The sequence below is a fragment of the Carettochelys insculpta genome, chromosome 2, assembly GCF_033958435.1.
Source record: "Carettochelys insculpta isolate YL-2023 chromosome 2, ASM3395843v1, whole genome shotgun sequence".
Classification (NCBI taxonomy): Eukaryota; Metazoa; Chordata; order Testudines; family Carettochelyidae; genus Carettochelys; species Carettochelys insculpta.
In genome coordinates, this window is record NC_134138.1 from 223,105,926 (window position 1) to 223,127,626 (window position 21,701).

General features: G+C 42.4%; 1 protein-coding gene across 1 annotated transcript; it reads left to right on the top strand.

Annotated features, from left to right (window-relative positions):
* The first annotated feature begins 5,625 nt into the window (after nucleotides 1–5,625).
* On the top strand, nucleotides 5,626–15,444 carry AGR2 (anterior gradient 2, protein disulphide isomerase family member). Its single transcript, XM_074986198.1, has 8 exons — nucleotides 5,626–5,684; nucleotides 7,500–7,655; nucleotides 8,010–8,073; nucleotides 8,299–8,351; nucleotides 8,659–8,732; nucleotides 9,138–9,201; nucleotides 13,580–13,663; nucleotides 14,543–15,444. Exons 2-8 carry the CDS (start codon nucleotides 7,508–7,510, stop codon nucleotides 14,590–14,592), a joined length of 537 nt encoding a protein of 178 aa, XP_074842299.1. The 5' UTR covers nucleotides 5,626–5,684; nucleotides 7,500–7,507; the 3' UTR covers nucleotides 14,593–15,444.
* Nucleotides 15,445–21,701: the final 6,257 nt, after the last annotated feature.

Here is a 21,701-nt window from a genome sequence, read left to right on the forward strand (position 1 = left end):
TTGCAGATAATACGAGAACTCCCCTAGCTGCAGACGGGAAAGCATAACATTGATGTGAAGCTGAAAGATGATTACTATATTATTAGTATTCAAGACAGATGGTCAGATCCTCAGGTGTCATAAATCAGAGCAATACTTAATTAAAGTCAGTGGGCATTGGGGTTACTCACCATCTCACTGTATCTGGCTGTAATTCCACTTAACTAATCTCAAAATCTGCTTTACTATTTTGGCAGCACTAGGAGATTGTTGGCTCTGAAATTTGGCAGTTTCTAGGTCTGAGCTCAATTCATTTATAGAGTACGTGTAACAGTTTGTTTTAGTCATCCCATTAAGTCGTACTGTTTATTGTAAAGTATCTCACATTGCAGGTCTCACCTACATTAGAAACATATATTGGATATGTTCTGAGGGAAAGAAAGAGCTGAATCTATAAATCAACTTCTAAATGTATTTTCTAAGATGTAGCCTAAGTCCCTAGAAAAAGAATTTTTGTAAGAAACACTAAGAAAAGGACAATAGCCCAATTTCATCTGAGCACTTACCTAAAAATTGTTTAGAAAAGTTACAAGGCGAAATTCAAAAATACAAGGATTGTTATTTAACCATATGAAATACAGGAGTGTCAAGTCCTTCACAATCAATGGAAGTGAAAGGACTAAAAAGTGGTCAGTTATTGCACATGAAATGGTTAAATATTAACTCCGATAGAACATACGTTTTTTTAAGGGTAGTAGGGATTACCCATCTGCATCAGTGACATGCTGTTCCAGTTTTTCATGAAACAATTCCTTCAGGACAGGGAACATAATGGCTGAGGCAGAGAAAGACGCCTGAGATAAGTAATCTACATAATTCATACTGTTGGCTCCGGGTTTAGAGCCTAAAGTCTTGAATTCTATGAGAAAGGTAGGCTAGAACTCCCCTCTCCTTTCATTAGTGACAAACAAGACAGGCTCAGAGCACTTTCCAGCCAGCCTTTCTGTGTAGTGCCAAGAAGTGAGAGTGCTGGAGATTATGGTCTCTTCTGGAAGCCATATTTGTGGTTGTAGGCTGCAGCAAAGTCTGCTGAGAAATAGATGTGAGGATTAAAACATTCGTAGAGACTGCTGGGTAGAGCTAAGGGAAGACATTTAGCAAACACACATTGAATTCAGATTTGGAAAAAGCTAGATACTGACTGATATAAGATCAAGATTTCAGAAATGGCCACCAAAAGTTAGGCTCCTAGAGCCTCATTTAGCATTTTAAGAAGTGATCTGTTTTTCAAAGTTGTGGAGAACCCATTGGCTCCTATTGACTTCAGGAGCCTAATTTCTGAAAATCTTGGTTTAAAGGAGATTTAATTTGGACAGATGCTACAGAAGCCATCTCTAAGGCTACGTCTAGACCAGAGCAATATGTTAACACAAGTTACTGTTGGAAGATATCTACCGACAAAACATCTGTAGACAGATTGCAGCCAGACTGCTAAGCAGATCGAAAAGCGACCTGCTCCGTTGACAGAGAGTGGCCAGACTGCCTGGCCGCTCTTGCAACAGAAAATCCCCCAGGAACCGTACCAGACAGGTTGCATGGCCAGCAGTCCCTTCCAGGAGCCCTGGACAGGTGTGCCCTTAAAGGGTCTCCCCAGCTTCCTAGTGCCCACTCCCTGCCCATGCTGAGGCTTGCCTACCTCCAAGAGGGACAGCACAGCTGCTACAGCAGGGCTTTGATGCTTGATGAGAAGGGGACAGCGCTTTCCAGCTAGCCATGGTTCCAGAGCAGCCCCCAGGCATGCACTGGCCCCATCCAGAAGTGCTTTAGCATGTGCTGAACCTCATCACAGCCATCCTCCTCTTCCTCAGGGAGGGTGAGCCTGATACCCCCTTTGAGGAGCACATTCTTGCTGCCACACGAGCCCACCTGCACCTACCCTCCCGCCTGCCCCCCCAGGTGCACAGGCAGATCTGGAAGCACCTCACAAGTTCTGACTGATGGGACGGGCTTCTCATGGGGCAGTGGGCTGACCAGTGTGGCTCCAGAACTCCTGCATGTGAAAGGACACCTTTCTGGAGCTCTGAGCCTGGCTCACCCTTGCTCTCTGGAGACAGGCCAGCTGGCTGCAGCCCGCCGTCCCTGCAGAGAATTGGGTCGCCATCACCTTGTGGAAGCTCAGCACCCCCAACATCTACAGATCCAGGGTGAGCCATTTGGTGTGGTAAAGTTCACCATCAGGGCCCTCCTCATGGAGGTATGGCACTCTTGGGCTTCAGGCCCTGCACAGAGGAAAGTGAGATGTCGAACCCAATGGGGATCCTCGGGGATCGTAGTCAAGGGGCGTGAGGGGTGTGGTGGTATGAGAAACCCAGTCCCAGGGGGACTGTGCCATCCCACCCTCACACAGTCCTGCTGCTGTAGGGGGGTGGCTCATATGGGAGGCTCCCAGAGAGCTTGGGAGAGGAAGCATGAGGGGGCTGAGGACTCCTTCCCTCAGTCACTGACGTGTGTTTGGTCCCTTCCCTCTGCAGGTCATGACGGCCATCAACACACTCCTGCTGCAGGGGATCACCCATCTGGCAGACATGGACACGGTCATGGCCAGATTCACCACCTTGTGGTTCCCCAACTGCTTTGGGGCAATCAATGGGATACACGTCCCCATCCATAACCTGGGCCACAGCATGGCAAAGTACATCAACCGCAAGTACATCTGCAAGTCCATCATGCTGCAGGCCCTGGTCGACCACCATGGACAGTTCATCAACATTTATGTCAGGTGATTAGGCTGGGCGCAGGACGCACAGATGTTCCACATCTCCAGCCTGTATCGGAGGATAGTGGTGGGCACCTTCATTCCTGGCTGGGAGCTGGAAGTCAGGGATGTGCACATGCCACTGTGCATTGTGGAGGATACCACCTACCCCCTCGTGCCCTGACTTATGAAGCTCTGCACAGGGCAGCTGGACCCAAGCCAAGAACTATTTAATGCCTGACTCAGCCAGTATGGTACCTGCTCACAAGCCTGGACAAAGGGGGAGCACAACATCCCCTGCAAGTTCTGGCCTCTGGCTCCATTGGGGGTTGGCTCCCAGAGTGCTGCACCTCCAGCTGTGGGAAGAGGGCGGTCTCCACAGTGTTGATGGCGGCAAGTGGAGGGGACATGCCATCCCCCCACAGGAGGTGATGAAGCTCCCTATAATAGGGTCAGGTCACAGGTCATGTCCCAGATCTCTGCCTGGCATCACAGGTGTGGGTGTAGCCCTGCCAGAGTGCCTTCATTTTCACCCACACCTGCTCCAAGGTGTGCGTGGGTTGGCCCTGTGCCACCGGGGTGGTGGCCAGCCAGGCATATGCGGGGGGGCATTCCTCCACTTGACTTTGAAGTTGAGGAGGGTCTGTTCCTCACCCCACATGTCCAGCAAGTCCTTGACCTCAGCCCCATTCCAGGAGGAGGACTGTCTTTTAGAACCCCAGGGAGGGTCCTGTGACCCCTCAGGCTGCACTCTGGAAGGACCAGGGAGGTCGCGAGGGGCCTGGCTCTCTGCCATCTCTGTGAGGTCTGGCCATTAGGGCATGGGGACAAACAGCATGCTGCTGGGCTGCTTCCAGACTCACAGCTTCCTGCCACAGAGTTTCCAGGACTCCCTGCATCTTTAAGAATGGCCAGAAGCAGGGACCATGGAGTGCTGCTTGCTGTGGACAGGGTGTTGACAGAAGGCCCCCAGAATGTCCAGACCCACCTTTTGTCAACAGATCTCTGTCGAGAGAGGCATACTGTCTCCTGGGGAATGGCAGAACGCTGTTGACAAAACTGCTGAGTTCTGTCAATTTACTGTCAACAGAATTCCTTGGTCATCAAGATGCTCTGCGGATTTTGTCAACAAAACCCTCTGGCATAGACATAGCCTTAGATGTAGCTCTGCATCCTATGGGAGAAATACAGGAATAAAGCCACCTCAGGTAAAACACTCATATTACTACTCTTATTTCATTTATTTATCAGTCTATATATAAAGTTAATATAAAACACTTTGGGCTTCTCTACACTTGCCCCCAACTTCGAAGGGGGCCTGGTAATCATGGCAACGGGAGATGATTAATGAAATGCTGTGGTGAATACACAGCACTTCATTAGGCTAATTTTCACACGCGTCAACTTTTGAGGAGTAAAGGGACTTCGAAGTAATGCAGTGCGGACACTTTGAAGCGCCTGTGGCTACACGCATGCTGGCACTTTGACGTTTGATGCTTCAAAGTTGCTGCAGGGGAGAAGTAGCTTCACGAAGTGCTGCATCTTCACCGCAGCACTTCATTAGTAATCTCCCATGGCCCTGATTAACATGCCCCCTTCGAAGTTGGGGGCAAGTGTAGACAAGCCCTTTAATATGGACTTAAAACAACCTGATCTCTATGAATGCTTAGATTTCCTCTTTAGCACACATTCAACTTTTAGTTCATAAAATTACATTTCTAATCACCTTGCTGAGTTACTTTATATGAAATGTAATAATTACAGCCAAACGAGATCATCATCTTTTCTGTGCTCAGTATTTTCCTAACTGTGATTTACAAAATGTTGAGAAAGCTAAAACCTATAAGGGGTGCATTAGGATAAGCAGTACTTCCTCTTAAATACGCTCAGAAATTGGCTGTCAATAGTGGACTCAAGAAAGCATAGTGAATTCGACATCTGTAGTTTTCATCTCCCTATCCAAATAATGCTAAACTTTTCCTACCAGAAATGGCTATTATTCTTGGTTCCTTAAAATACTTCTGCACCGACAGGCCTCAATTAACATATACTATAGTTTCAAACTATGTTACCCAGGCCCAAGTCAGAAACAATGTATGTATATTACTCTTAAATTATTCAGAGCAAATAGTATTGGATGGATGTCTTTCAGACAAATGATTCTATACTTTTCCTAAATGCTGCACTGTACTACATGTATATCAATTATAAAATCAAGGATTTCATAGCAAAATTAAGTATAAGATTGCTTTGTTACGTAATACATAAATCAGAGATATATTTAAAATGTGACACTTAACATTATTTGTTTTCAAAGTTCCCCAAAATGTGACAGTTCCCAAGGTCTGCATCGCTGTTTACTAAAATAATTTTCCTTGGAAATATTCCTATTTGATTAGTTTTTTAAAGAAAACTACAACAAAAATCAATGTTCTACCTTAAACTACAATATGTAGCACACATGATCACCTAATTATCACAGTGATGGAAATCTGGAGTTCTGAATCATCATTGTGACTTTCTCAAAGGAATAAAAGAACTGTGCTGCAGGCTGAAACTTCCATCCAATCATGCAAAGACAAATCAGCCTTCAGGCAAATCAGGAATCTTGATTTATGCTTACCTGGACTTGGCTCTTTGCCCATATGTCAAAATGTCTTTTAAAAAATCACCCAAAAATCCATGTAAATGTCTCTGTGATAAAACATATTTTCCAAGGGCTAATTGGTATAAAAGATTGACATGACTTGATTCAAAAATTAACTTTGAATATTATTTTCTTTTAAAAAATAGAATGTTTAGCTCACAGGGCGTAGCATTCAAATACCTTGCTGGTGGGTGGAGTTCAGGTGTGCCAAGGTACATAAATAGATTTTACTGAGACTGTGCAGTTCGCACTGCAACTTGGAAAACGTGCCCGGCTCCTCGAGCAAGTGGGAGGGTAAAGAAGGTAAGACTATGAGTTCTTGATTAGAAATGCACCTGTTAGCTTCTAGTGTACTTTGGACTCAAGTTACTTATTACTGTGACAGGTGAGAAATGGAAAGGGAAGAAACAGGCAACTTAAAGTGCATGAGCGGCCATAGTGAGGGCAGGTCAAGTAATAGTATCTCTTCAATGAAGAGAACCAGGCATTTTATTTTCCCTTTAGCAGATTGCCATAGCAGTGTCTAACTTTGTACAAGTGATGCTTTAAGGAGCAGGTTTGATGCCGGTTGGTCAGTGCTTTCAATTGCTGAGATTTGTTTGCTCTCTGATTTCCAGTCTCCTCCTCCCTCTCCCCTTGTCTTTTTTTGAAGCAAAGCAGCAGAAATGTAGCACTTTAAAGAATAACAATGTTTTATTAGGCGATGAGCTCTTGTGGGACAGACTAATATTGTTTTGCAGTGGTATTTTCTATGCAGTGTTCTAAATGGGTCTCTGGAGTCCGCACTGAATTGCCTCTGGGCTTTCTAATGAAAATGTACTAGATTTCCTTCTCCCTTCAAAGAGACCTTCCCCACCCTGCAATCTAAAGAGCAGCCAGCTTCCAAAAAGCATTCCGTTTTGCATGCTGTTGAAGCTGGGACTGAGCAAAGAACCAGGCTCTGTTAAGTATTAGAGCACAACAAAGGGTTATCCACCAGGCATTCCCATTCACATGAATAAGCCCTCATATGGGTCTCCCCTGCCCAAAGCTTTGAAAAGAGTCACCCTTGTCACACTTTCATATTTGCAACTTGCTTTTAAAATACACCTGCTGAAGCTCATGCATCCATTTTGTTTTTCCTAGGCATCCCAAGGCATGCATATCTGTCCATTATAAGTTTTATGAAGTAGCCCTCCCCCCAGCTACCTTAGCATTCATATGAAACATGAAAAAGCAAATTTGAATCTCACAAAGGAAGAGCACTACATTTATTTCTCCAGTAGAATTATCTTATTTAGAAGATCATGAAACTTCTCGTCCAATTTTCTAGCCTTTATCCTCACTTCCTGAGTCAGACTGTGGGGGAGATTGCCATAGCAAGGCATCTCTTAAACTGACAGGTTGCATTTCCAAACAAATCTTCGCTGTTCTAAAAGAAGCTGTTATAGTAACACAATAATTGAACCTTCAAAAATAAGTGGGAAGCATGATTAGCGGTGAAGCACAATTCTAAATGTGTGTGCAAACCTTGAGACACTCTTCAGTAAGGAAGTTTGCACTGCTGTACCTCAGTTTCTATATCTGAGGTCCCCATCCTGCTCACGTGAGTTTCCCCATAAGGATGTTGGGAGATACCTTGTCCCTCTCATTTATAAAACTTATTCATTACCATAATAATTAGATAAGTGAGGTAATAAATTTTATTGGACCCTTAAGATTTGCAAGGGCATCTAATCAATTAAATAACTGATACTATAAATATTATCCAGCTGGTGAATCTTATTTAGTGAAGCCAATGTTTGCAAAGCCCCTGTGAAGAAAAACAGACTAACATCAGTGTATCAGGAATGTCTGCACTGAGACAGGATGGGTTTATTTTTGAGTGGTAGCAAGTAGCTTTTAAAATTTTGGGGAGGTGATAGATTTAAGCATTTTAATAATGTGTTTGCTACACATTACTTCATTGACAAGGCAAACTAGCAGGTGTTGTTAATTCTAGCAGTGGCTCAGACCAGCTTTATATTTGTGACTTTGCTATTTGTACAAGGAAGGTTCATACACATAATCCTGCTGAGCAATTTTCTGATTGGCAGTTTGAAGACCTGCAGGCATTGTAAGGGTTGGTTGTCTTTTCAGCACCAGCCATGGAGAAGAATTTGATATCTGTGTTCCTGCTGCTTGTTGCTGTTTCTTATACCCTGGCTAAAGATTTCACAGCTAAGAACAGTGCTAAAAGGGATGCAAAAGAAGTACCTGAGACCAAACCAAAACTGCCTCAAACTCTCTCCCGAGGTAAAAACTTGGTTCATTCTATCAAGCCTAGCTTTATAAATATTTTTCACCCCCCACCTGCTACAGTTAAGTCTATTACATCTTTAAATAATTGTCTGGCCTACAGTCCTTCCTTTCGTGTGTATGTAATTTAAAAAAATATTATTTCTCACATCTTGAAATACTATCTTCCCCCCAAGTAATTTTTCCCCTTGGAAAATATTTCATGTTTATTCAGTTGTAATACCTTTCTTAGTAACAAATTCTCTCCAAGTACTTCTCAGTTTCATCTATATCTAGGCTTCAAGTACAAAATAATGGTCTCATCAACAACACTTTTTTAAAGGTAATTGCTGTTTGTCATTTTCTTTTTAGGGTGGGGAGATAATCTTATCTGGACTCAGACTTACGAAGAAGCCTTGTTCAGATCCAAGAACAGGTAAAACAACCATGTTCTTTCTATCCTTGCCACAGGTTTCAATGGTGCCATCTAGTGTAATTTGATTTACCTGACTCCTTTGTCATTAAAAAGAACTCTGTAGCATTAGAAATCTGTGTGTTCATTAATTGTCCTTTACAATCTGAGGTGGTCCTCCCTGGTTAGCCCTGGCTTTAAGGTTTTTAATAAGGAAAAACTTAAATGTAGCGTCTTCTTCCATTCCAGCAACAAGCCCCTGATGATTATACACCATTTAGAGGACTGCCCACACAGTCAAGGTAATAATGTGAACTTGTTGTCTACCTTATGACCTCAAACACAATACTAAAATATAAACTTGCTCTGTACTTCAGTGGCTTACTCTACTGATTTTAGGAGAACTCTCTGGGGTGGTTATTAAAGTCCATTTGTATGACTGGTCTGAAGGATCAGATTTTAATCTCAGAAAGAGCACTACAGAGTCAATCAATCATGTTTGAATGTTTTTCTATATCACATCTTAGAAAATGTGTGTTTTCCACCACCCCTCACCCACACACAGTTTGTATTTCATTTGTAATAATTGTTTCAACTTATTAATTGTAGCATTGAAGAAAGTATTTGCTGAAAACAAAGAAATACAGAAATTGGCTGAAAAGTTTATTCTTCTGAATCTTGTGGTAAGTGCTCCAATTACATATTATCTATAATTAAAATTTCAACTAACTCTAATCAAATAGTGATTGGTAATAGCAAATGCATATCTTTAATCATGGCGTCTTTGACTAAGGTGAATCGGGTTAATCAGATATGCCTAGAAGTGTCTGGTGCGACAACAGATAGCTTTAGAACCCATTTGTTAAAAATCTATTACAAAAAATACACAAACGGTATAAAATATTTATTTCAAACCAGTATAAACCATTGTTAAAACTGATATCTGCAGTTGAGTGTTCTTTAGTTAGTGTATTTCTAAAACTTCAAGCTATGTATTAAGTGTAATCAAGAAATTATCAAGCAAAAAGCAAATGTCCTGTTTGTCTGCAGCAATCTTGACTTATCAACCCTTATTGCTTTTGTTCCAGTATGAAACAACTGACAAGCATCTTTCACCCGATGGCCAGTATGTCCCTAGAGTTATTTTTGTAGGTGAGTAGTGTCAGCTTTAATGGCATAACTACCAAGGATGGCAGCCAGTTTTGAAGCTATAGAGGCTGGGTCCCCCAGTGGGGAAATATCTGCATTGTTGTTAATCAGAGCTAACACTAAAAGAAGAATGGAATCTTTTGTTCTGGCAAAACAGAGCTAATGTGACATAACACAACAGGAATTAGGCATTTGTGTGTGGGCCTTATCTTAGGGGATGAGGCTTAAATAATTAGAGAGAAATTTTTAGTCCATAATTTGTGGTGTGTGTTCTAAGTAGAGATGAGTACACCAATGAAAGCTTGAGCTCAGCTCGAGGCAGTGAATACCTACCTGACTCTTCAGTTATGAATGAGGAAGACGCAAGCTAATCTGCACATACTTTTTGGCCTGCAAACCACATTACCCGAGGCATGTTTCTTCATGTATATTATTTTATGTGGTGGTCCTTTATTTGTGTGTCCAGAGGTGAAACCATTCCCGGGGTTTGGTTCTCCCTTCAGATTTTAAATCTTGCCAGTTACGGGTGATGTGATTATAGCGCTTCTGAAGCTTTGCCATTGTCTTCTGTAGCTCCAGGACTTTATCTTCTAGGTCTCTGTTTAAAGCAGCACAGTTTGGTATCTAGGGTATCAAAGCTCAAAACAGACTTGTTGACCATCTCCTTGCTTCACAAAGCTATTTCTGAACACAAATAACAATTGAAGGCTTTTTTCCTTTCAAACAACGTCTTTTCCATAAAAGCAGCAATGATCCAACATGCTTAAAGGGCCAGACTTTCAAAGGTTTGTGTGTGCATGTCAGGTACTAATGCACACTAATTAGGCACACAACTGTGTGGCTAGGTGAATAACGGCCCACACATCCTGCAGTGGTGCAGGCACTGCTCATTAATAGCTTTGAAAAATCTACTTTTGTTAAATAAGTCACTCGTAATCTGAAAAGTGTCATTTAAAATTGACTGACTTTCACTCACTACAGCTGCTGACATTAGAAAACAGAGTAATGCAGTGATGCTCTTAGTATTTTTAGACCAAAATCACCCCTGTAATAGCCAAATAAAACCAAAAACTGTCTGGGGAGGGGTAAGTATGAGAGAACGTCTAACATTTCTTCTCATGAAGCTTTCATCAGATAGGGTGAGTCTGCCTTCTCCACCTACAGAAGGAATAGGGAGTTTGCCTCCAGAACAAAGATTTCAGGTATTCACAGGAGGCTCTGTGTCTCCATACTTGAGTCTAGGACTCTCCGCCTTCTCTCTAGATCCAACAGCATGATTCCAGTGGTCTGTACTGCCAGGGATTCCTCTGTCCACTGCTGCCCCCCGGGAACAGCTAACCTGAAGGGCCTGGTGGGGTAGGGGCCTAGGGGAAAATGTCCTGATGCAAAGAGAGCTCCATTTCATAGTAGTTAATACAACCTTAAACAACAGTAATTTCAGACCTTATCTGCTAGCCTTGCAAGGAAAGTGGCTTATTCTCCCAGCCATCTCCTTCCCTGGCCTTAGGAGGACCTTTGCAGGTTCTGAGGAAGGCTTGCATGTGAATCTTGCTGAGACCATTTATTTCAATCTATTGACTGAAATAAGAAGGCTAAAGCACCATGGTCCTTTGTAACTATTAATATTTGTAACAAGGGGCATAAGGTAATTCAAGTATCATGTAATGATGTGGGATGTAAATTGGGCAACTGCACTATTCAACACTGAAATACTCCCCCCCCCCCCCCTCCATACTGGTTCAGAAATACTGTGGTTTTGTTCACACCATTTATAAAACATGAATATCAGCTATTGGAACAACACACTATCTTCCCGTACAGGCATGGACTACTTGAGAACATAAGAATGGCCACATTGTGACAGACCAATGGTCCATTTCGCCCACTATCCTATTATCCCATAGTGGCTGGTGCCAAATGCTTCAGAGGGGATGAACAGAACAGGGTAACTTACCAAGTTATCCATCCCCTGTTGTCCTGTCCCAGCTTCTGGCAGTTGCGGATTCAGGGACATCAGGAAAATGGGGTTGCATCCCTGACCATCTTGGGTATTAACTGTGACCTTATCTATTTTTTTTAACCCATTTATATTTATTTTTGACCTTCACAACATTCCCTGGCAAAGAGCTCCACGGGGTGACTAATTGTGTGCCCTTCCTTAGGCATGCTTTTACTTACTGCTGCTTATTAATTTATTTGGATGGCGCCTGTTTTTTGTGTTATGTGAATGGATGAATAATACTTCCTTATATGCTTTTTTCCCCACCATTTGGGAATTTAAAAGCAGTCCAGTAGGACTTTAAAGACTAACAAAATAATTAACAGAGAAATATTGAGTCTGTTCTGGTATGGCAATGATCTGAAGTGGGTCTGTCCCACAAAAGCTCATCACCTAATAAATTATTTTGTTAGTCTTCAAAGTGCTACTGGACTGCTTTTTTTTTTGTGTTGATAGTTGGGAATTTATAGGCCTTGATCACTATTACTATATTACTCCTTTAATCATCTCTTTCCTTAGGTGAAAGGTCCATCTTTTTAATTTCTTCTCATATGTTTTTCCATCCTGCTAATCATTTTTGTTCCCCTGTTCTGCACTTTCCCCCATTCTAATATATATGTGGTGGGGGGACAAAACTGTACCTAGTATTTGTAGTGGGACATACCCTATATACTTATACAGTGTAATTTATATTTTTTTTTTGTCCAACCTTGTCCTTTCCTAACATTCTGTTAACCATTTTTGACCGCTACTGCATGCTGAGCGGATGTTTTCACAAAAGCTATCCATGATGACTCCAGGATCTTTCTTGAGCAGTAACAGCTGATACAGACCTCCATCAATGTTTATACCGTTGGAATCCTATTTTCCAACAGGCATTGACTGAATTTGTTGTGCTACTTTACCCAGTTACCCAACTTTCATAAGAGCCCTTTGTAATTCTTACTGGATGGAGTACACAGATGACTACTCAAGAAATTCTGCACCATGGCAAACTTTGACACCTTGCTATTTAACTCTTTTTGCAAACTACTGATGAATATGTTGAACGGCACTGGTCTTCCCACTACCCTGACCCCATTGTTTACCTCTCTTTGGGTGTTTCTACATTAAGAACTGACTTTTGAAGTTAAGCACTACATTGAAGTAGCCAGCAGAGAGTCTACACAAATTTACCCTTGCTTCAAAGTTGACTTTGGAGTAGGGAGCCCAACTTTGAAGCCCTTACTCCATTCCTGGGAGTGGAACAGCACCCTACTTTGAAGTAAGGGGTGGGTGGGTGTGTGAGAGAGAGTGAAACTTCTGTGTTTTTTTTGTAGTGTAGACCCAGCTTTTGCTGCTTATCTTAACTAGTTACTGAGCCATGAGAGGGTTTTCTCTCTTACCCAATGATTGCCTGCTTTTACTTAAGAGCGCTTGGTGAAAGGCCTTGTAAAAGGCTTTCTGAAAGTCCAAGTACACTAATACCACTGGATCACCCTTGTTCACATGTTTAACTCCCTCTGGCAAAGAATTTTAGTAGATTTCCCTTTGCAAAAGTAATGTTGACTTTTTCCCAACATATAATTTTTCTGACAAATCTGTTCTTTACTGAAATTTCAACTCATTTGCCTGGTACTGAGGTTAGGTTAACTGGCTTGTAATAGTCAGGATCACCACTGGAGAAAGTAGCAGAGAGATAGCCGTGTTAGTCTAGATACTATCAAAACAAAAGAGCAGTCCAGTAGCAGTTTAAAGACTAACAAAAGAATTTATTAGGTGGTGAGCTTTCGTGGGATAGACCCACTTCTTCAGACCATAGCCATACCAGAACAGACTATGGTCTGAAGAAGTGGGTCTATCCCATGAAAACTCACCACCTAATAAATTCTTTTGTTAGTCTTTAAACTGCTATTGGACTGCTTTTTTTTCCACTGGAGAAAGGGTTTGGTTTGGTTTTTAAATTGGCACTGCATTAGCTATCTGCCAGTCATCTGGTGCAGAGGGTGACTTAAATGATAGTTGACATACCATTGTTGTTAGTACTGTAATTACACATTTCTAAATTGCATAACTTACCAGTCTGCTCAAAAGCTTCCACATAGACAGCTCGATATGAGACCATTCCTCAGTTCTGTAACCCAAAAAGACTGGCTTTCTTCACTATAGTGAAGTCCAATTCAAATTATTCATTTAGGTTCTCTGCAATGGCCTTACCCAACTCAAGTGCTCCTTTAGTATTGCCACAATCAAGATTTCCTGCTTTTGATATACTCATACATATTTTTGCGGTTTAGTCTTATCTTTTAGCCCTTTGGCCTGTCTAGTTATACTTAATGTTGTTGTAGACTGCTTTTTGAAAATTAATAGTTTCATCCATTGCTTTTCCTATCTCCTTTCAAGATCCTTCCCTGACAGTTAGAGCAGATATTACTGGAAGATACTCAAACCGTCTCTATGCGTATGAGCCTTCAGATATTTCATTGTGTAAGTATTGCGTTTCCCAGCCAAAGCTCGCACGAACATTTTTAGAAGGGACAAATGTCCTCTGAAAGAGCAATGAGAAATGCTTGTTCTGTTTTTTACTCAATATTCATTGAAACATGATTGAATTGCCAGACTTAACCAAATCGTTCATGACCTCTTGCTTATTTAGTGTCTAACTGGGACAACCTTACACTCAGTTGTCTTATTGCATGAGTAATTGCATAGGAAATCAATAGGTTCACCATCAGGGTAAAGGTATCAGAATGAGGCTGATAAAAACTACAGCTCATTTTTCTATACTTTACACAAATGCATTAAGACAGCAGCTTTGACAAGAAATTAAATGTAAAGTGATGTTAAACTAAATATTTTCCCATCATTTATCCTGATAGACCAGTAGTGTATATCTGGAACATTAAAATTCCTCTTCTTTTAAAGAAAGATAATGCATTTTTGTAGGAAATTGCATAACTAATCAGTATTCATTTTACATAAGAGGTTAAATACTAGTGCTCTAAGCACCTTAGGTGCTACAGACTGAATCCTATTAAAGGTAGCAGGAATAATTAGTGTCTTGCAGCAGAAGGGGAACCAAGAATTGTAATGAAAGTGCAGGAAATGTGAGGTAATGTAAGAGAAATTAAATTGTGTGGAAGGACTGGACTCCTCCAACCCATCTCTGGAAATCACCTTCTGCAGCCACTAACTGTAAACGTGGTTGGGACTGTTTAAGTGTTTTTTGGGAGAGAATTAGTACAATAAGGGAGCTTGGGACAAAGGTCTCTTTAGTAGTATCTGCACTTTCCCTAAAGTATTTTCAACAATTGAATGAATATAACTGCAAAAACCTAACAACATTTCTGAATGTTTCCTTTCCAGTGTATTCAAATATGCAGAAAGCTCTGAAACTGCTGAAGACTGAATTATAAGCAGGGGAAAAGCTCACTCATTGCCAAGATGTCTGATCATCCCTCTTTGGTGAAGACTTCTTTTTTTAGGCTTTTTTTTTTTTAAATGAAATACATAGTGTTATGTGCATAAGTAACTGTATGGTTTTATGTTAACACTTTTATACGGGATGGGATTTTAAGTGTGTTGCTTTTTAAAAAGCATTCAGGCACATACTGTATGCTTCAACAGTAAACCATGTTTTAAAAAATATTTTAAGGTGTCTGCAGTGTCTTGTGGCTTTACTCCACACTGTATTTCAAATAGCCCTCCAATATTAACAAAAAGAGTGCAGCATTTTATAAAAATATTAGCAAAAGAGCAATAATATCTTCCCCACTAGAACATCCAGATGCTAAATCTGGTTGACTTCAGGTTGACTGGAAAGGGAATCATCATCTTCTCTACAGTTTTAACAGCCATGTAAGATTCCTCAGGCTTCTATTGAGTGTACTTCCTTGTTTAATGTTCTTTAACTTTTTAAAGTATACTGCATGGATAGGGAAAAACTTCATAAGCTAGCACTACTGATTTGACCACCTTTCACAGATTAAGGGAATTATAGTAAAATGCCTAATATAGTAAGGGAGAGTCACCTGGTATTATTTGCAATAGCTTCATAATGTTGTTCATAATACTAAACCAGAAATTATTTCCAGATCTATTCCATAATGTAACAAGTCTGATTTCTAATAATGCTGAATGTGAAAATTATTTACCTGTCTCTAGCACTTTTATATTTAAATGTTTAGTGAGAGGAATGCTAGGCTTTGACACTTGGGGATCTGTCAGTGCAACTATGAATTTTAATCTATAAAACAAGAATTCTCATGCCTCTGTGTATCATTACTGACAAGACTTCAAATGTGTGTTTCCAAGGCTAGGTACAATGGAGACATGCTAACTTTAACTGTACTTTCACCAAACAATGTGTGCTAAGGGTATTGATGGGAGATGATCTCCCCTCCCGGTTTTCCTGTATGCGACTAGAAGTTGAGAAGTAGAAAATTTCCAGAAGAACAAGGGTGGCAAGTGCTGTTTGGAGGGGCATATACAATTAGAGGGATTCACCTAAACGGTAAACTTTGGTGGGGGGGGGAGAGAGAGAGAGAAAGAGGGAAGGGCACTGACTGGCCAAAGTCTGAGAAGGTCCATGATTCAGACAAGTGATGCACTGAAGTTAACTGACCCTACGCAGCCTCAGAAGACTGACTCCACCCACAGAAGACAATGGAATGTTGAGGAAACCAAGGTGGGGGGGAATAGCGTCAAATAGACATGCAATTTAAATAAAATCAATATTGGCCTAGAATCCTGCACAAAGTCTGGGTTCTTACACCTTTCATGGGCCTTTGACATTAACATGAAGACCTCAGCACACCTGGAGTTCTAAGAGAATGTGTATTTAAACTACAGGGAAGGGAGACTGAGGGGTCTACTGGACCAAGGAACTTGGACGGCAAGGTCTGAGCTCTTTGGAGGTAGTTCTGGATGGTTTTTTCACTCTAGGGCAAGTGCCAAGAAGCCCTAAGGTATGGATTCATTCAGACGCTGGAAGCATAAAGCAGAGTTATTGGATGCCATCACAGCAGTCTGGTGCCCAGCAGTCTAGTCCCCAGCCCAAGGGGGCTCCCTATTGACATTATGGTGCTACTTACATATGTCCCCTGAAAACATCTTTCCTGCATCCCTCTACTATCCCAGTCAGTGACAAGCCCCAGTTTTCTGCTGTAAAAGCCAAAAAACTTCTCTGACCTGTGCAACAGCAGAGTACCTACCATGTTATTCTTGACTTTATTACTAGAAAACCTTAACATTCACCTTTGCAACAAAAATCAGCTGTGCACCAATGAGTTGTAAGATTCCCTCTAGGAAAATGTCAGAGTGATGACTGTACACAGGCACAGTGTTTCACTTTCATTTATTGCAGTCTGTCCAGTTTCATTTTGTTACCCACTGGCCAGGGCTTTGCTTTCATTTACCAGGGGAGTACATGGAGGATTCCTGTGCAAGGACATGGCTGTTAGTGGAAGCAGCAAGCAGGACCAGGGCCACACTGGCCAGCAGGAGAGGTCCAGCCTTGCATGGGCAAGGGGGGACAACACCAAGACCTCCACCTGGAGCCCTACCAGGGCACTGTGACTAGTGGCCTGGTAGGAGGATTTAAAGACCAGCACTGGCCCTCAGGTAAATTGAGACCCCATAGGTGGCACTACTTTAGGACACTATTAGTCTCAAGGCAGTTCTGTACCATACTAGGTAAAAGCTAAGGAGTCAAAGACTACACCTAAAAATAGGGTTGTGTATGGCATACACGGCTGAGTTCCAGACCAAAAAACGCTCTTGCTCAGCTCTTAAGGGTGTTTCTTTAACCAACTCTAGGATCACAGGCTAAGTCTACACAAGAGGGTTTTGTCCACAAAACCAGCATTTTGTTGACAAAACTTGCAGAGCATCCAGATTCCCCAAGCTTTCTGTCAAGAGTAGATTCACAGAATGCAGCATTTTTGTTGACAGCCTTATCCTGCTCCCCCATGAGGAAGAACACCTCTTTTGACAGACTCTGTTAACAGAAAGCCAGTCTGGATGGAAGGGGGAGCCCCTCTGTCAACAGACAGGCCTTCTGGTTCACCAGGCAGCCTTGTTTGCTGCGCTTCTGGTAGGCTGTTTTGTCAAGAGCGCATCTGGGCAGTCAGCCACACTGTCCCCAGAGTGGATTCCTCTTTTTATCTGCTTGGCAGTCTGGCTACAATCTGTCTAGTGTACACACAGCCACAGAGCGGGGAGGAGGAAGAGGAAGGACCCCATTGAGGAAAGAGGTGGAAAATGTCTCACCTGTTTGGTGATTGCAAATTGCTTGCCAGCAAGCAAACCCCATTGGAGATGTGGCACCTGACAAATGGTGGAAGAAGACACTTATGTTCAGATATGGAAACAACCTTGCAAAGCACTTGGGAGGATAACTGTGTTGCAAAAAACAAAGGCAGCTTATACCAGAGGCTACAGGGCCTCGTGATAGGCGAATGAATAGCCCCAGTAAGAGAAACTCCAGTATAAAAGGGAATCTAGTGCACACAATGCATTAAAAAGTGCTTTCACAGTCCAGAAGGTGAAAAGTGATCAGGACACGACATGTATGGCCCCTGTTGTTAAAAAGAATCCACCACTTATAAGGTGAGAATTATACCCTATAGAAATTCCCTTCTCCCCTAAGCAAAAAATGTAGTCTAGAAGAATGGGTGTCAGCAGAGAAGGAAGAACCTGTTGAGCTCCATAGAGGAAGCACCTTGGGAAAGTGATTCAGCAAGTACAACAGGAGAGATGGTTTTTCCCCATGTCAGAACTGTCTTAATCCACCTACCTGGAACAGAACTCATTAGCTGAGATCAGTAGATCCAATTCAAGGCAAAAGCTGCTTCTGTGTTGGTTCTGGAAACAGGTTTTTTTTTTTTGGTTACAACTGTTACTGTAGTGATACTGTTAATGTATATACAGCTGTTGAATAGTTAATTATTTTGATTAGGCTTAAGTTAGCCATTCCAGATGAGAGCATGTACGCTAATAACTTGAAGCCAAGTACAGTGACATCCTAGATTAAAAGTGAATATCCTGGTATTTAAGTATCTACACGACAGTAAACTTTGATATCCAGCATCCACGGGACTGGGAGGGTGCCAGATAATCAAATAATAGGGATAACAGAGATATACCTAGCAATGCCTAACAATAAAAACAAGATTAGATATTAAGAAACAAAAATGTATGCAGAATATTTTCCCGTCTTTTTCCACAAGCATCCACGTGCATTAGAAGACTGTTACCCTCTACCAGCAGAACACAACCTCAGCTGAGTAGCTCTGGGCAGCGTTAAGTAGCTCATGTTGGGTGGGAGAACAGAGGAGCCTGCTGCCTCCACTCGGCCAATATGGCTGAGTCTAGACTAGCCCCCATCTTCAAAGGGGGCATGGTAATTAGGATGGTGGGAGATTACTAATGAAGTGCTGTAGTGTATATATAGCACTTTATTAGGCTAAATCTCCCTCCCCAGTCCTGGCAAATTCGAAGTGCCAGCTTGTGTGTAGCCACGGCTAATCCAACCGGCACTTCGAAGTTCCCAGGCTACTTCCAAGTTGCTGCAGGGGAGAATTAGCTTAATGATGTGCCACATATGCACCACAGCACTGAGGGAGATTACTAATGAGTGCTGTGGTGCATATGCAGCTCTTCATTAAGCTAATTCTCCCCTGCAGCAACTTCAAGGCAGCAAACTTCGAAGTAGCCTGGGAACTTCAAAGTGCCAGTTGGATTAGCTGTGGCTACACACAAGCTGGCACTTTGAATTTGCCAGGACTGGGGAGGCAGATTTAGCCTAATAAAGTGCTATATAGACATATACACACCACAGCACTTCATTGGTAATCTCCCAACACCCTAATTAATATGCTCCCTTCAAAGCTGGAAGCTAGTGTAGCCAGCCTGTGTGTCCCCCAAAAGGGGGAGATGGGGTTGTTTACAAGTATTAGTGGTGGTCGTTCAAAATGACTACCTGCTGGTTACCGGCAGATCCTCTGTCTAGATCTTTTTGAAGAAATATCTACATTGCAATTGGCATAAATTCTCTCTTAATGATCAGTCATCACATTAGCTCTGTGCCGCTCCATGCTGCATCTAAGTGGAGCCTTAGCATCCTCTGCTCTAAGTGCTCACGCTTGGTGTCCACTCATCAGAACTGCTTGGCTGTAAATTATGCTGGTTAGTCGAGTGCGCCGGTTGATCAAATAGCTGTTAAACACGAGTTTACTGTACAGTAAACCCTTGAGTTACATGGGGGTTGCTTTCCAGCAACTCCAGCATGACTCAAAATTTTCACACAAGTGGAGAGGAGACAGGAACCAGGCTGCTGCCTGGTGCCCAGCTTCCCAGACCTTGCAGGAGCCAGGAAACTGACCAGCCCACCAGGGCTGGTCAGCTTCCTAGCTCCCAGAGTGGTGGGGAGCTGGGAACCAGGGACCAGCCTGGTTCCCATCTCCCTGCTGCTTGCGGGACCAGGAAAATGACCAGCTCATGGCTAGTCAGCTTGCTGATCCCGCAAATGGTGGGGAACTGGGAACAATGCAGCAGCTTGGTTCCTGGCTCCCTTGCACTGGCGGGACCCGGAAACCAAGCAGCAGCCTGGTTCCCAGCTCCCTTGTGCTGGCAGGACCTGGAAAGTTGACCACCATAAGCTGGTCAGTTTCCTGAGTCCCGCAAGCAGAGGAGTGGGGAAGCAAATGGCAGCCTCATCTGGGGCTGCCGATGAGGGCTAGACTGGGATCGAAGCTGCTTCCCAGCTGCGGGGTCTTCTCCATCCCCTGTCCGGGGACCCAACAGGCTGGCTCTGGCGGCTTCCAGCTGCAGGGTCTCCCTGCACCCCAATGGTACTGACACCCCCCGCACTCCATCTCACATAAACACAAGATAGGCGCATTCGAAATGCGCATATCTTGAAGGATTACCGTACATCCATAGCAGTGAAATCTCAAACACAAAAGGACCAGATTTTCTAGACTAGTCTTGAAATGGGGGGCACCAACTTGACACACGTTGGGCCCAATTTTCCAAATTTCAAATGGGTTTATGGAGGTTCCTCACACTGAAACTTGAAGGTGTCTGCAGTAGGAACACCTGAAAAAAATCAGTTTAATTTTGAAAATTTGGGCCATCATATGTTTAGCACTAAGTCAATTTTATGTACCTTAAGGAACACACAATAAGTGCAGTTGCAACCTACCCTTGATTCTACTTCTAAAAAGTTGGTCACACCTTCCATGCACAGACAGGCATAACTCTTCCCTCTCTCAGTTAGCATGTAATCAGCTACACCTCTCAACTCTCCAATGACATGTAAGTGGGGTATTGACCATCTCAGTCATTGAAAATAAGCACAAGCTGTGCCCTCTCATGAAAATACATGACTCCCACAATCACATTATTTAAGCCAATTTTAAGAAATACAATTTTGAATTTCTTTTTCAGTTTCCAAAGTTTTTGGGTGCCTGGTGGTCACATTTTCAGACCTTCCTACATCATCACCAGGGACAGAATTTCTTTTTGGTTCATGAAAATAGATTCTCATGTAATTACAGGTGCTTCAATAACCCTGACGCCCCATCAAACACAAAAATAAACCACCACCAAATATTGAAGTCTTGTGATAAAGTCTCATGTGTTCACCATAAGCTCAGAGTTCACCCACACTACATAGTTTCAGCCATATTTATGGTAAGAAACTACAAAGAGCTTTACTTACTTTGCCATTACTTAGAGCAGCGCCATGAAGTAAGCATTAAAAAAACCACATAAATGGCGACAGCTACTTAATTTTACTGTAACCTCCACATTTCCAGCATTCCTCATTTATTTTTTAGCTACATCTTTGCTGAAATATGGTCCAACTACATAACGAAATTAATCTGGTGCTGAAAAAAACAGCCATCAGTTGTGACTTCCCTCTGTACTGATGTTAAAAATGGTTGTGCTATTAATGTAGTGAAAAAACAAAGTTTAGCAGCACCTGAAAGAGGGCCTTACTGCTAACCATTTACCTAGTGAAAAGTGAGATATATTTGTAGATTGTAAGAGCTTCTTAGTGTTAACACACAATGCTGTTTGTGCATAATATGACTCCCAAAGCCACGTTTCCACCCAGTTAATGGTCACGATTACACTTACGAAAAACTTCGAAATGGCCATGCTAATGGCCAAATCAAAGAATACTAATGAGGTGCTCAAATGAATATTGGAATAAGGGGATTTCAATGTTTGCAGGCTCCTTTTGAAAAGGACCCCCCCGTGTACATGAGCTGAGGGTGAGTGAACTGCGGCACTTTTGAAGCACTGCAGCTGGCGGCATGCTAATGAGGCCCTGAATATTCATTTCAGCACCTCATCAGTATTCTTTGATTTGGCCATTAGCATGGCCATTTCAAAGTTTTTTGTAAGTGTAGACGTAACCAATGAGTGCACTATAAAAAGAAGCTTGCCTCCAAGAATACACATGCACCCATGCAAACCGGTAAAATGTCAGCACTCAAGTATATGCAGCATGCTG